The 16,906-nt window shown below is 35.7% G+C and overlaps 1 protein-coding gene and 1 pseudogene across 2 annotated transcripts; both read right to left on the bottom strand.

The window, feature by feature from the left end:
* Positions 1-809: 809 nt before the first annotated feature.
* Positions 810-4,621, bottom strand: LOC111474288 (annotated as a pseudogene).
* A 4,972-nt stretch (positions 4,622-9,593) lies between these two features.
* Positions 9,594-13,080, bottom strand: LOC111474286 (transcription factor bHLH63-like). 2 transcript variants are annotated; one of them, XM_023119429.1, is made up of 8 exons: positions 12,110-13,080; positions 11,753-11,974; positions 11,495-11,629; positions 11,331-11,402; positions 11,033-11,215; positions 10,833-10,938; positions 10,056-10,102; positions 9,594-9,671 (listed from the first exon to the last, which is right to left on the bottom strand). In XM_023119429.1, exons 1-7 carry the CDS (start codon positions 12,590-12,592, stop codon positions 10,065-10,067), a joined length of 1,239 nt encoding a protein of 412 aa, XP_022975197.1. In that variant the 5' UTR covers positions 12,593-13,080; the 3' UTR covers positions 9,594-9,671; positions 10,056-10,064. The 2 variants fall into 2 exon arrangements, with proteins under 2 accessions (XP_022975197.1, XP_022975196.1); XM_023119428.1 differs by lacking the exon at positions 9,594-9,671 and having other exon boundaries at positions 9,995-10,102.
* Between the last annotated feature and the right edge of the window lie 3,826 nt (positions 13,081-16,906).

Raw genomic sequence — 16,906 nt, 5'->3', positions numbered from 1 at the left:
GCGCGCGGCGAGTTACTTTCACCCAAATGACTAATATATCCTTTAATCTTGATCAACACGGGTCTTTTGCTGTGTCATCATTCACATTTACGATACTTCTTGACTCTAAGAGTGAAGATTCCATATACCAATACGGATCGTTTGCTTTGTCTTCGTTCAAATTTACATGTTTTTTAGTGGACCTGAATTTCCTTACGATACTTCTCGATTCTAAGAGTGAAAATCCCACATACCAACACGGGTCCTTTGATTTGTCTTCGTTCACATTTACATGTTTTTTATAGACCCGACATTCCTTTGCAAGACTTCTCGATTCTAAGAGTGAAGATTCCACATACCAACACGGGTCCTTTGTTTTGCCTTCGTTCACATTTACATGTTTTTTTATGGACCTGACATTCCCTTACGATACTTCTTGATTCTAAGAGTGAAAATCCCACGTACCAACACGAGTCCTTTGATTTGTCTTTATTCACATTTACATGTTTCTTGATAAGCCCAACATTCTCCTACAATACTTCTAAGTTCCAATAGTGAAAACCCCATAGATCAACATGGGTCATTTGCTCTGTCTTGGTTCACATTTACATGTTTTTTTGATGTGCCCAACATTCCTCTACAATACTTCTCGGTTCTAAGAGTGAAGACCCTACAGACCAACACGGGTCCATTGTTTTGTCTTCATTCACATTTACATGTTTCTTGATGGGCCCGACATTCCCTTAGAAATACTTCTCAGTTCTAAGAGTGAAGATCCCACACACTAACACGGGTCTTGCTTAATTTTAGAGTTCCAATCATTAAATATCGAAAAACAAGATGAACCTTGTTGGTAGGTATGAGTAGTAACTTTCAATTATTTTAAACCTTTCTTAACCATTTTATCTTCATGATCGTTCTCATTCGAACGTGGTTCTCATTCATATCAAAATACAAGAAAATCAGAAAAATACAACAATTAGGCTTTCACTGTTATTTAATGAAGATAGTAGCAGATAAGACTCCCATAATGTGCTTTAAACAAATTGATTGAGAAATTCATCCACAATTGTATATTCAACGTCGGGATATAATTTTGTGGCTTCCACTCCAAATGATGGTTCGATATCAAAGTTGGTTTGATCTCCCTTCACAAAAACGGAGTAGAAAATTGATAGCCTTAGGTATAGTGGAAATGAAGCTTCTGCAAATTAACAATAAAAAAAAGGCAGTTAGTTGTGTGAGATCTCACATCGGTTGAAGAGAAGAACAAAACATTTCTTACAAAAATGGTTTAAAATCGTGAGGCTGACAGTGATACGTAACGGGACAAAACGGACAATATGTGTCGACGACAAACTTGAGCTATTACAAATGGTATCAGAGCTAGACACTGAGTGATGTGTCAGCAACGATGCTGAGCCTCCAAATGGTAGATTGTTTTAACGAAACATTTTTTTACAAGGGCGCAAAAAATTTCTCCCTAATAAACACGTTTTGGTAGCTCGAAAGTGAAATAATTGAAAATGCTAACCTCGAATGTCGTTCAATAGTTGTTGCTCCGAAACATAGGACTTGTCAAGGGTTTTCCCACATTTTTGTACCGAAAGGGCGACAAGATCAACACAAGAGTAGGTGTTTTGAAGTGGTCGAACATAGAGGATTTTGTTCAAAGTTCTTGGATCATCCACCGCCTTAATAATATAGGTTACAACGTCACGTTCCACGTTGAATATTGCTGATAATACAAAAAGAAATAAGCTAGTAGTTTATGAATTTAAGGTTACAGACAGGATGCACATTCATTTTCAGTAGCTCAATCATAAGAACTCATGATTAAACATATTTTATCTTATAATGCATATGAGTAAAGACAAAACATGCTGGAAGGACTTATGTTGGTATGTTGGATAATATCACTTTTAGAAGCAAGAACTAAGTAACGTGACCATGTCACAGGGGATGCACGAGAATAGTAAGGCCACTGGTGACAATTCCGATTATCATTCTTATAATTTGTGAAAAGACTTAAGTTTATTACCCTTTCCATCCCATAAGATTACTTTATCTTCAGGTGGAGTAGCAACTTCAAGTAATATATGGTTGAGCCAGAGACGGAAGGAACCAACCTGAAAATAAGTTTGAGGATACGTAAGTGTAGGGAATTTGTGTAGCCTCCACAGCTCGACAAATTCGAGCCTTTGCATTGAAGGCTGTTCTTGCTGGCTCGACATCATGCACATGATCCACATCGCACCCGTACTCCAAAGGGACAAATCTCTGAACAATGATAATAACGATTCTTTTATTTCACCATAAAACTATACATGGCAAATATATATATATATATATATATATATATATATATATATATATATATATATATATATTTCCTTAGGCGGTATTTGAATATGTACTTTAAGGGAACCATCGAGCCAACCCAAATCATACAAATTGTATATGAACTCAACCTAATCCAACCTAAATAAGTTAATAATCCAACTCAAATTACACGGGTTGGGTTGGGTTAGATTTATTGGGTTACGTGAATTTTTTGAGCACCCTTAATATAATACACCAACAAACTTCAAAATAAATAAATAAATAAATAAATAAAACACAATGCAAGAAATAAAACAATAATAATGACACGTAAAAGATGATTTCTGACCTTAACATTGCCAGCTTCTTTGATAGCCGAGATGATTCGATCTTGATCAGCTAACAAACCGTGACCAACAGTCGATATTACCACATCCACTTGTTTTATGGCCATAACTAGATTCTCGTGATGATAGAAATTGCCCTACAAACAAAATTGACTGACCGATATAAAAATGACTTTCAATCTCTTGAAATGGTCGATAATGTGGGACTTGGTTGGCTCGGAGAGAGTCGAGTCGCTTGGAAGAGCATAGGTGCTTCGACCACATGCTTACCCACATGCCCAGTGCTTCCTATGAATAAAATCTTGCTCTTGGAGGCCATTGCTTTGATTCAAATGTTAGGCCAAGAAGCTAAGTTATGGGAATGGTGGCAATGAATATGATAGTTTTATAAGGGGAAAGTCATTGCTTTTAAAAAACGTGGTCTATATGCTTGGACCATCCACTACTTTAGTGGTGTAAAGAGAATTATTGAAACCAAACGAAAAAATTCGATAAAACCCACGTGGACATTGTCTAATAGACAAAAACAAGTTAACTCACGACTACCAAATATTGTCCATTTTGGCCAGTTACGTGTTGCTGTCAGCTTCACGATTTTAAAACTCGTCTACTATAGAGAGGTTTCTACCCACTTGGAATGTTTTGTATCCCCTTCCGACCGATGTGGGATCTCACAGTTCACCCCCGTTAGAGACCTAGCGTCCTGGCTGGTACACTACCCAGTGTATAGCTCTGATACTATTTGTAACAGTTCAAGCTCACAGCTAACAAATATTGTCCGTTTTGACCCGTTATGTATTGCTATCAGTCTCACGATTTTAAAACTTGTCTGTTAGAGAGAGGTTTCTACACCCTTATAAATAATACTTCGTTCTCTTTTCGAACTGATGTGAGATCTCACATATTATCTTAAGAAAATAAAAACCCTCGTAAAGATCTATTTTTTTAAAATCAGAAACCAAACGACTATCAAACAAAAGAAATAAAACGAGGGATCATTAATAGAAATGATTTAAGAGAAGCAATATGGTAAAAAAGTCGCTTCATTTCTATAGATGTACGTTTACTCTCCCTGTTGTCGGTACAAAAATAAACAAGTTGAGTTTTACTCTTAGTAGATAAGGCACCCGTCATCCTAATAGTTGATGGTTCGATTCCTACTTCAATAATTTTCGAACTAAACTCATTATCTTCAATTCCGACATTTGCCTTAAACCCACATGGACAGTGTGCTAATAGACAAAACCAAAGCTGTTCAAGAGTCCACCATTGAAGTGGACGTTAATATTCCCATGTTTTTTTAATGTTCCTTTTGAGTTGAATGCGACCTTCCAATTTAAGTTAATATGTCTTAACTAATTAAACTATGTTAACATAGCAGCGGATAAGACTCCCATAAGGTGCTTTAAACAAACTAATTGAGAAATTCATCCACGGTTGTATATTCAATGTCTGGATATAATTTTGTGGTTTCCACTCCAAACGATGGTTCGATATCAAAGTTGGATTGATCTCCCTTCACAAAAACCGAGTAGAAAATTGATAGCCTTAGGTTTAGTGGAACTGGAGCTTCTGCAAATTAACATAAAAAAAACCCGTTAGTTGTGTGAGATTTCACATCGATTGTAGAGAAGAACGAAACATTTCTTAAAAGGATGTGAAAAAATGGTTTAAAATTGTGAGGCTGACGGTGATACGTATCAGGACAAAACGGACAATATGTGTCAGAGCTAGACACCAAGTGGTGTGATAGCGAGGACGTTGAGCCTCCAAAGGGTAGATTGTTTTAATGTAACATTTTTTATAAGGATGTGGAAATCTTTCCGTAATAAACCCGTTTTGATAGCTGGAAAGTTTAATAATTAAAAAATACTAACCTTGGATGTCATTCAATAGTTGTTGCTCCCAAACATAGGACTTGTCGAGGATTTTCCCACATTTTTGTTCCCAAAGGGCCACAAGATCAACATAAGAGTAGGGCCACACGATCAACATAAGAGTAGGTGTTTTGAAGTGGTCGAACATAGAGGATTTTGTTCAATGTTCTTGGATCATCCACAGCTTTAATAATATAGGTGGCAATGTCTCTCCACGTTGAATATTGCTGATAATACAAAAAGAAATAAGTTACGCTAAATAATTTGAACATTCTACGAGACAAACTTAAATGTCATAGATGTCGATTTTGTTAAAGTATTGATATAATTATATTTATGGTAATCTATTAGTTTATTGTGAGATCCCACGTCGGTTGGAGAGGAAAACAAATCATTCTAACAGACACGTTTTAAAAACGTTGAGCGAAGCTCGAAAAGGAAAACCCAAAGAGGACAATATTAGCTAGCGGTGGGTTTGGGTTGTTAAAAATAGTATCAGAGTCAGTCATCGGGTGGAGTGCCAAGCAGGGACACTGGGCTATGAAGGGGGTGGATTGTGAGATTCCACATCGGTTGGGGAGGAGAACGAAACGTTTTTTTATAAGAGTGTGGAAACCTCGTTGATCTCCGAAGGGGAGTGGATTGTGAGATCCCACATCGGTTGGAGAGGAGAAGGAAACATTCTTTTTAAGGGTGTGGAAATCTCGTTGAGCCCCGAAAGAGGGTGGATTGTGAGATCTCACATTGGTTGGGGAGGAGAATGAAACATTCTCAGCATTTTTTATAAGAGTGTAGAAACCTAGTAAGCCCCAAAGGGGTGGATTTTGAGATCCCACATCGGTTGCAGAGGAGAACGAAACATTTTTTTATAAAGGTGTGGAAACCTCGTTGAGACCCGAAGAGGGGTGAATTGTGAGATAAAGTGTTCCTAAGGCAGTGTCTGTGTTGTTGTGCAGTCCTAACAAAATTAACCCTAGTTAGATTTCCGTTAATTCACATGTTTATGGATTGGATTGAATTTAGACATAATCAAATTGTTCTGGTTGTGATTTTTTTCCAAATAATCTCAACCTAAAATATTGGAGTTCAATTAGTTCGATTCAATTCAACCCTAACTAATTTCAGGAGATCCATTGGACCAGTACAAACCCATATTGGCTTCATTTATTTGAATTCAATCCAACCCAACCTAAATAAGTTAATAACTCAACCCAAATTATATGGGTCGGGTTCGGTTTATTGGGTTATTCAGATCATCGAGTTTTTTGAACATCGTTAATATAATACACCAACGAACTTCAAAAAAAAAAAAAACCACTTATAAATTATCGTTGATATCTCTTTTTATTACTCATAATTTTAAGGTTCGAGTTTGATAAAGAATTTAGCACATACCGATTGACGATATTACCACATCCACCTGTTTAATAGCTTTAACTAGACTCTCGTGAATGAAGAGATCGCCCTACAAATTAGAAGTAGGAAGAAAGAAAAGGTGTCTCAAGTGAGAATCTCGAGTAAAGAAAAGGTTCATCTCCAACGACTTGTTGTTTTTCGATAATCAGCTAGAGAAATTTGGTGAGAGGAAATCGTCGACCGGAGGTTGTTGGAAGAAAAATAAAATGCATAAAATAAAAGAGAGAGAATGACTGAAATTTTGACTGCACTCAAAATCAGATTATTCAATATTATGAACCGATTTCGTATTTAAATATAAACTATCATAAAAAAGAGTGGCCAACTAAATCTGTGCCTCCCTACAAAATTGCCATCTAAACTTTGGTGATTGAAGTGTTTTGTCAAATGTTCAAACGGAGGTATTATGGTGAATCTAAATAAGGAAAAACTAAAAAACTCAGGTTTTATCTAACACGACTTACCGACACGAAAATGACTCCCAAGATGTCGAAATGGTTGATAAGCTCAGACTTGGCTGGGTCTGAAAGAGTGGAACCTCGAACAAGAACATGGGTTGGGTGTCCAGCCATGGCACTTGCTTCCACAATGAACTTGCCTATATAACCGGTGCCTCCAATGATTAGGATCTTGCTTTTGGCTGCCATTTTTCTTAAAGAGGGAACTAGCAAAGAACCCAAACTTGCTTGAATTTGAATGGATAATACAAATCTATATCATGGTTGCCTCTCTTCTTTTATAGAATATTCTGCGTCGTATTAGATGTGTAATGTCGAAAATACCCTTGTAAAGAAATTCAATTTTCAAATCATGTCTTATATGTGAGATATCACATCGTTTGGAGAGGGAAACGAATCATTTCTTATAAGGGGTGGAAACCTCTCTGTAGTAGACGTGTTTTAAACTGTGAGACTGACGACGATACGTAACGGGTCAAAGTGGACAATATCTACTAGTGGTGGGCTTGAGTTGTTACAAATGGTATCAGAGCTAGACACTAGAAGATGTGGACGCTGGGTCCTCAAGGGGGTGGATTGTGAGATCTCACATTGGTTGGAGAGGAGAACAAAATATTCATTATAAGGGTGTGGAAACCTCTCCGTAATAGATGCGTTTTAAAACTGTGAGGTTGACGACGATACGTAATGGACCAAAGCGGACAATATCTACTAGTGGTGGGCTTGGACTGTGACATATGGTATCAGAGCTAGACACCGGGTTCTCAAGAGGGTGGATTGTGAGATCTCAGATCAGTTAGAGAGGGAAATGAAGTATTCCTTATTAGGGTGAGATCTCAGATCATTAATAGAGCGATTTTCAGATAAACAGTCGCATCATTTACAAAGACGTATGACGTTTACTCCCTATTGTCGGCAAGAAAATAAAAAGTTGAGTTTTACTCTTAATAGATAAAACACCCATCCCCTCAAGAGCGGATGATTCAATTCCCATTCGGATAATTTTCAAGCTATACTCACTCCATGCCGACATTTACCACAAAACCCACATGGACATTGTGCTAATAGACAAAGACAAAGCTGTTCACGGAAATCATGCCAACCAAGTCAGCTTCCACAGTTAGAATAGACATTAATATTCCCACTTGTAAGGTAATATGTTTTAACTCGTTAAACTATGTCAATATGTCAATGTAAATATAACTCAATCAAAAGCCTGGTTACATTACATTAGATTTTCACTGCAGAATGATGATTAGTCTTAATCAGTGGAGTTTAATTTTTCCGTTTACTAAATTCGTTTGGAGCGCCAAGCTTCCTCTTTGAGTTACAGTTCGAGTGGAATGGTTAACTAAGAGTGAACAATTAGAATTGACTAAAGAAGGAAACTATTTGAGATCCAGAGTAAATCAAATGAATATGAACGAATTGGTTCACTTGCTAATCAGCTTGATCTAAGCTTGTAGGCTCGTAAAGAAAGTCAGATCTATGTTCTTGAACAGTGTCAAAGAAGTCCACCAGCATCCAGCTTGCTAGAATGTCCCGTGGCAGTACCATGAAAGTCTTGGTTACTCTTGTAAGCACGAGAGGGAAAAATATTAATATTTATTTATTATAACATAAATGATCGTGTAAATATATATATAAATAATTAATAATGGGCCCAATGACAGTGAAAGGGCCCATTTGAAATTTCAAAAGTCCAATCAGATAACGTCGGGTCGGGCTGGGCCAAGCCCAGTATAGTCGCTATGCCAACCAGGTCCTACAAGACCAACTTGATGCAAGTGACTGGTCCATAGATTCCTTTTTACTTTATAATTATTTAAATTAAATAATTTAAGAAAATTTTAATTTTGAATTAAATTATATCTATTTTTTTTTACTTAAATAATTTTCTATTATATAATAATTAACATTATTATAAANTAAGCCCAGTATAGTCGCTATGCCAACCAGGTCCTACAAGACCAACTTGATGCAAGTGACTGGTCCATTGATTCCTTTTTACTTTATAATTATTTAAATTAAATAATTTAAGAAAATTTTAATTTTGAATTAAATTATATCTATTTTTTTTTACTTAAATAATTTTCTATTATATAATAATTAACATTATTATAAATTAAATTATATCTATTTTTTTTTACTTAAATAATTTTCTATTATATAATAATTAACATTATTATAAATTATCATAAAGTATGAGCAAAGAATAAAATAGTAATGGGCACAATGATAGATAAAGTCGGGCCGGGCGAGCTGGGCCGGGCCCAGCACAGTCGCTATTGACCCAAATACAAGACCAACTTGAACCAAGTGGCTTACCTTATTGGTTCCTTCCTTTATCAACAGAATTTTCTTTTTCTTTTAATTATTTAAATTAAATAGTTTAAGAAAAAGCTAATTTAAAATTAAAGTATTTCTATATTCTTTTGCTATTATATTATATACATAGTTTAAGAAAAAGCTAATTTAAAATTAAAGTATTTCTATATTCTTTTGCTATTATATTATATACATATATATATACATACATACATACATACATATATATATACATATATATGTATATATAACATTTTGATCAACAAACCGTTCAATCATTTTCACGGAAAGAAAATATGTTTCGTATGTCTTTATCTAAAACGCTTAGTCAATTATATAAATGATTATTTGTTAATGAAATATGTAATTCATTTTTTTTTTCTTTTTCGTTATCGGTCAATTTGTTGTGTTGTTTATGCTGAAAAATGTCATCTTTCTTTTTCTACGAGAATCTGCCGTTCATAAAAAAGAAGATCTCGACACGTTTTTTTAGAGAAATAACACAAAAAACGAGCCAAAATCAAAGAACCCAAAAAGTTTAATTAATATATATTAGACATAAACTTAAAAAAGTACGGGTATAATTTTTTTTTTGGATGTAATTGAAGATATTTTATTTTTAAAAGTACGTTTGAATCTAAAAAATATTATTTATTTATCCTCAAACTTAATTAAAAAATAATATCCTAACACATGGATATTATTATTAACATCATAATCGAAACGTTCGTATCTTAACGAATAGGACATTTTTTATTTTTTTTTTAAATTAAGATGTCTTAATCAGCTAATTAATATCATATCTTAATTTATATGATTATGAAAGGTTCAAATGTTGAGCTCAACCCTCATCCGAGCTTCAAAATTAGTCTAGCCCAATGTCAATCGACATGCTTTTCTTTTGTTGAGATTGAGCGTTCAAAACTTCATACATCACTGTTGTGCTAAAAAAAATAAAAAATATATTAAAAAAAATTTACACAAATAATTAAGCGATTAATTTTGATAAATGAGTTGATTTGTGAAATTGATATAACCAAGAATATCGTCGTTAATTCATGTTACTCTTATTGAAATTGAGGCGGACGTATACATACAAAATATATATATATATTTATATTTATATTTATATTTATATATATATATATATATATATATATATGGGCTAATTATATATTTTAGAAAAGAAAAAAAGAAATATATATATATATATATATATATATATATATATATATATATATATGTGGAAGGGAAAGCAAAATGATCATAGGATAATAATTATTATTATTATTTATTGAATTTGTGAGATGGATGGATCTAGGGTCTACCTAGCTACTTCACATTTCCATCTTTATATGACCTCCTTCAATGGTACCTACAAAAACAAAATTAACAAGCATTAAGCTCGGATTATTCATTAAACGTTCTTTAGAGAGCTAAAAACGTCTTTGCAGACATTAATATTAATATAGATCCGATTTTGAAACATCCATCAAACCCAGCAAGCTCATTTACGAGCTGCTTTCATCGTCACTGTTTGACTTCGTTTTGTAAAAATTAAGGTTGTTGTGTTAGATTCAAAATCACCATTCTCGATACTGTTAAATTTATCATTCTAGATATGATACTATAATAGCCCAGACCCACTGCTAGTAGATATTGTCCCCTTTGGACTTTTCCTCTCGAGCTTTCCCTCAAATATTTTAAAACATGTGTTGGGTAGAAGTTTTGAGACCTTTGTTGACTTGAACGATGCGGGATCTTACAAATGTTGGCTTGAACGTGCTTTTTCAGGTAAAAAAGAACTCTCGAAAATTTCACGAGTAAGCGGTAAAGCTATTTTTCAAAAGAACTCGAACATTGTCTGTTTAGGTTGTGCACTAGAAAAATGATTTCTATTGTTTTTTTTTCCTTTGAAAATGCCTAATTTTTTTTTTAAAGAGATTTATGATGAAGGGGACCATGAGAATGTCTCAATCATCAATTTTAAAAGATCCATTTGAAATGTCTTTCTCAAATCATAATAAAGAAGAAGAAGAAGAAGAAGAAGAAGAAGAAGAAGAAGAAGACGGATAATTGACTACACAGTTCAATCCTATCTTTACCTGTATATGGATGAGATGAAAAGGCGTTTGATGATCGGCCTTGATGGAAACCCACATTGTACAGATTCTGCAAATCCATGTCCCATCCCGAAGAGGTTTGAAATTGCTGCATCGATTGATCGATATTATCAAGAACTTGAAACGATTTGAACTGAATCGAAAATGGCGGAGAATCGAAGGAAAAAGGATTGAGAACTTACGGTGAGGCATGATGAATCGACAAAATTTTCTGGGAATGATCTTCGAAGTGCGATATCAGAGGTATTGATTCCGATTTCTAATCCAGAACACGAAACTACTTGTTGATTGTTTGGATTGAATTGTAAATTGGAAGAAGGATCTGTCATCTCCGATGACATTTCGCCGATCGCCGGGGGAAAAACCTGTTTGTTTGTTTGTTTGTTTGTTTCCCGGGAATATATTAGATTCTTCTTCTTCTTGTTAATTTTGATCTGATTAAATGAGTTATGGAGTTTGGAAATTGTTTTGTTTTCTTACCTCTTTGGTGAAGAGATCATCTACATTGAACTCCAACCTTGGATTGACAGTCGATAATTTCATGGACAAGAACTGTTTGTCAAAATGCCACAGAGAAAATTTTAGATTTCAGAGCAAGATTTTTAGTGTTTTCAAGGCTAGGGATTGAGTGAATTTAATTCTACCTCAACTTGTCTTTGAAGAGATTGAACATAGTTTATGATCTCGTCGAGCATTCCAGCTTTTCCAGTGATTTTGTTGCATCCTGGTACTAAATCTTGCAAGTACTTCATTCTTTCACTGATTTTTTCCCTTCTAGCCTACATGAAACCAGAAGAACTTGAGTGTTTAAGGAGAAATTCCCCATAAATCTGTAGAAAACTAACAAATTAGGAAAAGAAAAAGCAACCCAGATGATGAAATTGGGTGTTCTTCTGGCTTACTCTTTCTGCTAAGCTGTGGCTATCAGTGGCTTGGCCACGGCGTGCTCTGACATGAATGTAACCAGGCTTTTGAACCTCTGATGCTTTGGAGTTTTCTTTTGAGGTATCAGCTGATGTTTCTCTGTTGTTGTTTGTTGTGGTGCTTGAGTTATTGTTTTTGGATAACTCTTCTTCTTCTTCTGAACTTGTTTTGATCCTTTTCTCTTTGCTGTTCTTGTCCACCTGCAAATCCTCCATTGATTTAGTTTCAAATTCTTGATGCTTTTGGCCATTTTTCCCATATGGGTTTGAAGATTTAGAGATGTTTCAATGGAGGAATGTTTTGAAAAAGAGAGAGGTCATGTTATACAAACTTGCCTTGTTCTTGTTGTTGTTGGTGGGGGCGGCGGTGGTGTGAACTTTCTCAGCTTTCCTTTTCTTGAAGCTCTCTCTTCCGGCGGCCGACACAGCCGGAGTCACTGCCGGCGGGCAGCTGGAGGTTCTAGAGAGAGAAGAATTGAGCTCATAAGCCGTGGCATTCAACAACAGAGAGGGATCAAACTTGCCTCCTAACCCAGGGTCAGGCTTCACTGCCCCCATTACCATCTCAACAAGTGACATCCCACCACCGCTGCCACCGCCACTCATGAACCCCGGAAATCCCGTGAGGTGATCTGCCGGAACAACTCCCGGCGGCGGAAATCCGCCGCCGTAATCAACCCTATTGAAACAGCTCTGCTGCAAAAGCTGATCTTGCTGGAATTTCAAACGACCCCTCTGCCTCTCAAGAACACTGAGATTATCAGGACAGTCCCCGGCAGTGTTCAAACACTGCAACATCTCCGGCAATGCTCTGTTCATCTTTCTTCAAGGAAAATGATGAAAAAAATCAAAACCCCACCTCAGAAAAACTAAGAAATCCTTAAATTCAAAGGAAATCCCACCACCAAGACCCAAAAAAAGGCCTCTTTTCTGCTGCTAAGATACGCTATAACCCCAAAACATGAAGAAAAAGAAGAAGAAGAACAAGAAAGGGATTGTACTCAAAGAATGATTATAGAGAAGGGAAGAGGGAGAGAAAAGGGGGTGGGGTATATATGAAGGTGAAAAAGTTAGGGGGTGGTGGTGGCCGGAGAGTGACAAGAACTGGCCGGAATTATTGGTTTAGAGAGAGATAGAGACAGGGGAATGGGGCAGAGAGGTGTGGAATGAAGCCATAACCATAGGCCGTGGGATGTGGGGCAGACTGACATGACTGCCACGTGAGCATGTCCGGAGTACCAAAGCAGAGATAATGAAACGGACCCTTACAGACCTGCGGCTCCAACTCCAACGGGGTAATGAAACGCCAAAAATATAAGGAAGAAACAGATTTTTGTAATCCCTACCACTCCCTCTTGTACATCCACGTTTCTCTTTTAATTTCCTTTCACATTCCTTGTACTTTTTTTTTTTACTTTATATAGAGGACGAGATTTGATTCCTCAAGTATTTTAGCTTTTACAAGTATACGTGCGAGTTAGCTCCGAGCATGATTCGTCTTATTATAATTTTATAAATTTGGTTCTTATACTTTCGATAATGTTGAAAATTTTCATATATACAACTACAAAATTTTAAACATAACAGATGGTTTGAGTTGATCGGGAAGAGAGTGGAGGCCCTTGCGGAAGCCCTGCCCACCCTTCTCTATTTTGAGGGATCCCTTATATTTAGGGTTTCGGGCTTCTGAACTTGTAACAATTAGCTAAGAATAAGAATAGGATCAGTAGTCTCTTCTGTTGCAAGTCCTTACTTCTCCTCTTGCCGAGATGACCCTTTTGTTTTTTTACTACGACATGAAACCATGAAAAAACTGGAATAACTGAGGAAGAGAGTCGAGCCTAAGCGTTGAAAGCGTCTCTTATCTTTGTAGAGCAAGAGTAGGATTGACTATTGTTGGGATCGGTCCGGCAAGAGGAAAAGTGGTATTTATAATTTAGTGAAACTTCACCAATGATATCAAACGTTATGGTATTGAGCTTTTATCATTTTTGTGATTGTTTTTCATTGAGTAATTGTGTGTTGATCGGTCGTGTTAGATATGAGTTGAACTAGTATGTTTGTTGGGCTCTTCTCACCTTTTACTGTCTAACTCTTTCGTTATATAACGTATTTTTACATTTTTATTTCTTCTTTTGGACATTTCACACCATAGAATTGGGGCACATGGTAGGGTCCGTGTATTTTTAGAATGACTTGTGAAACTTAACCAAACCATAGAGACAAATGGTTAAAATTATATGACCAAATTAAAAATTTTAAAATTATAGAGACCGTTTAAGTTGAACTTAAACTATGGAGTCGGTAGGAAAAAAATTATAATAGATATTATATGATTGCACAAGACAATAAAAACAAGAATGTTATTTAGAAATTTTTCCTCAGTTCGATAATCAATCCACTCGACTTCAGGATGATATAACTCGTGTTAGTTTCTCTTTGGTCTATCAAGTTCAAATCTTTATCGATTGCACTTAATCGGCAATGTTGTTATAACCCGCTCTCGTACATTCTTCTTACATACAGTTTTGATATATTTCATTCACTCTTTTTTCAATTTTCTCACTCTTTTCTAAAGTTTCGAAAATCAGACAGTGTGAAGACAACAATAAAAATTTCATACAATAACATTGAAGACGAGAAATATATCATCGACCCATCTCGGACCCGTGCCAACCCTACATGTTACAACGAGCAATGTCAAATTGTTCTCATGAATATGATTGACATTATTATAGAAGTTATATTTTGGGGGAAAAAAAACATAAATTTACAAATTTCCCGTCCAAGGATGTAAGGACAATTAAGAAAACCCCTAACTTCTAAATCCCTTTTCTCAATCTCAATCTTGGCGCGTGTGGCTCACTTTGTCTTCCTATTGGAGGAGTAAGCACACGCGAATTCGAGCGCGTGAGATGATTACGGAGTTTTGGGTGGATGTTTATGCCGTGTTACGGAATCTGATGTGGAGCGTTCTAAAATTAGAAAAAAAATTGGAGTTTCCAAACTAACCACTTTTTGTCTCTATCTTGTTCTTTAATGGGGATGTACTTTTTGGTCTTTTTGTTTCTTAATTAAAGCATTGATTAATTATTAATGAACTTTAGATAATTTAAAATTAATTAAGGAAGATAATTTTAGTACTATCAGATTACCCAATTCAAATCATAAATTTAAGCGGGTTAATTTTATCTTTTAGTTTGGTTTGAGTTGAATTTTTGAAAAATTGAAAGATTCCAGTTGAGTCAACCTGACCAACCCGAAAATAGAGTTAAAATCAATAATGTTTGTTATCCATGTCAATGATGTGTTGTGACTTGTGACTAAAGGAGAGTAATGAATGAACTAAGACCATATCTAAATGAGAGCGATCCCGAAAATATGATGATTAAGAAATGCTTAGAAGAATTGATAGACATTACCTTCACCAACAATATGAAATTTTTCGGTAATTCTACGTTGGATGACTTTATATGAAATATGCTGAAAGACGTCGTGTTGGATTGTGGAGATAGCCATCAATCTTAGAAGTAGTTTAAGTCAAGTAGGTAATGTAGTCATGTCACATAGAGAACATAGGAATGTTGAGGCCATTAGATACTAAATTAAATTTCAAATCTTGTACACGGAAATTATAGAGACCTTTCTATATATATATATATATATATATGGGACCAATTCTTTCTCTATAATGATTCCTTCAATCACCATCTATGTGGTCATCATCGATGGAAAACAACCTTCTTGGCCCCCACGCTCCTAACCTTTCATTTCGTTCATCTCTGCTCTCATAATTTTTAGACTAGTTTGATAATCATTTGATTTTTTGTTTACTGCAGTTTGAAAAGTACAGTTCGTTAGACTCATTTGGATATTGTAAATTCACTAAAAAGCCCGAAAGAAGATATCGAAATTGTCCTTCAAATTCATGAATCTAAAACCAAAATGAAATCGGTAAACAAATTCGTGACCCATAGGATCGTGGGTAATGAAAATGACAAGCGAAACACGAAAGAAAACGTCGATATTGTGATTATACAATGCAAATTGCTAGGTTAATGAAGTTAATGACGATGGGACTAGTAGCACGGAGGCATCTAAGTAGCTTTGGCTAAAAAGCTAAGCGACGATCTACCGTAAGGGTAGGTTATATTGAAAATCGAGATAAGTAGCTTTGGCTAAAAAGCTAAGCGACGATCTACCGTAAGGGTAGGTTATATTGAAAATCGAGATAATAGACAAACAGACAGACAAAAAGAGAGAGGACCCTTACCTCATGTGGTCAGAGAAACTGAAAAGCAAAAAAATCAAACGTTATCGAACGAGATCTTCGTATTGTATTTTAGGGTTTCGATTTAACAAAACGAGTACGAGGGGATCGGGGTCATTTGCTTCTATATTTAATAGTGGGCAAAAAGAACACATTTATTTTTTTAAGAAAAAAAGAGGTTTTTAGAAAATTCGATCAACTCAACCCAATCGAATCCAACCTGTATGATTTCGGTTGAGTTTTGTGATATCCCAGTTGGGGAGTAGAACGAAATACCATTTATAAGGGTGTGGAAACCTTTCCGTAGTAGACGCGTTTTAAAACCTTGAGGGGAAGGTCGAAAAAGAAAGCCTAACTAGCGGTGGACTTGGCCATTACAAATGGTATCAGAGTAGACGCCGGACTATGTGCTAGCGAGGAGGCTGTTCCCCGAAGGGGGTAGACACGAGGTGGTGTGCCAGTAAGGATGCTGGGCTCTGAAGGGGGTGGATTTGGTGGGAGTCCCACATCGATTGGAAAAAGGAACAAGTGTCAGCGAGAATGTTGAGTCCTAAAGAAGGTGAATTGTGATATCCCACATTGATTAAGGAGGAGAACGAAACACCTTTAAAAAAATGTTTAAGCCCAAGCCAATTCAATAGATCAACACCAATTTATTAAGCCTTATAGAAAAAATAAACAAGTGGATGAATTGGAGAGAGATGGGTAATGAGTGAAAGGGAAAGTTTGGGGCAAAAAATCAAAGAAGCAATATTTTGAATAAGACCCAACCAACACAATATTTTGTTGCTCTTATGCCCTATGGCCTATGTGGTCCATTATGGCAATTTTCATTGGATATCAATTAAGTAGCTTCCAAGCTC

The sequence above is a fragment of the Cucurbita maxima genome, unplaced genomic scaffold, assembly GCF_002738345.1.
Source record: "Cucurbita maxima cultivar Rimu unplaced genomic scaffold, Cmax_1.0 Cma_Scf00285, whole genome shotgun sequence".
In the NCBI taxonomy this organism is placed as follows: Eukaryota; Viridiplantae; Streptophyta; class Magnoliopsida; order Cucurbitales; family Cucurbitaceae; genus Cucurbita; species Cucurbita maxima.
This window is presented reverse-complemented; position numbering and strand designations above follow the sequence as displayed.

Coding starts and splice junctions, on each gene's coding strand:
- LOC111474286 (XM_023119429.1), bottom strand. CDS start 12,592: ATGAACAGAGCATTGCCGGAGATGTTGCAGTGTTTGAACACTGCCGGG. Junction 11,975..12,109: donor CCAACAACAACAAGAACAAG/GCAAGTTTGTAT, acceptor GAGGATTTGCAG/GTGGACAAGAACAGCAAAGA. Junction 11,403..11,494: donor CTCTTCAAAGACAAGTTGAG/GTAGAATTAAAT, acceptor TTTGACAAACAG/TTCTTGTCCATGAAATTATC.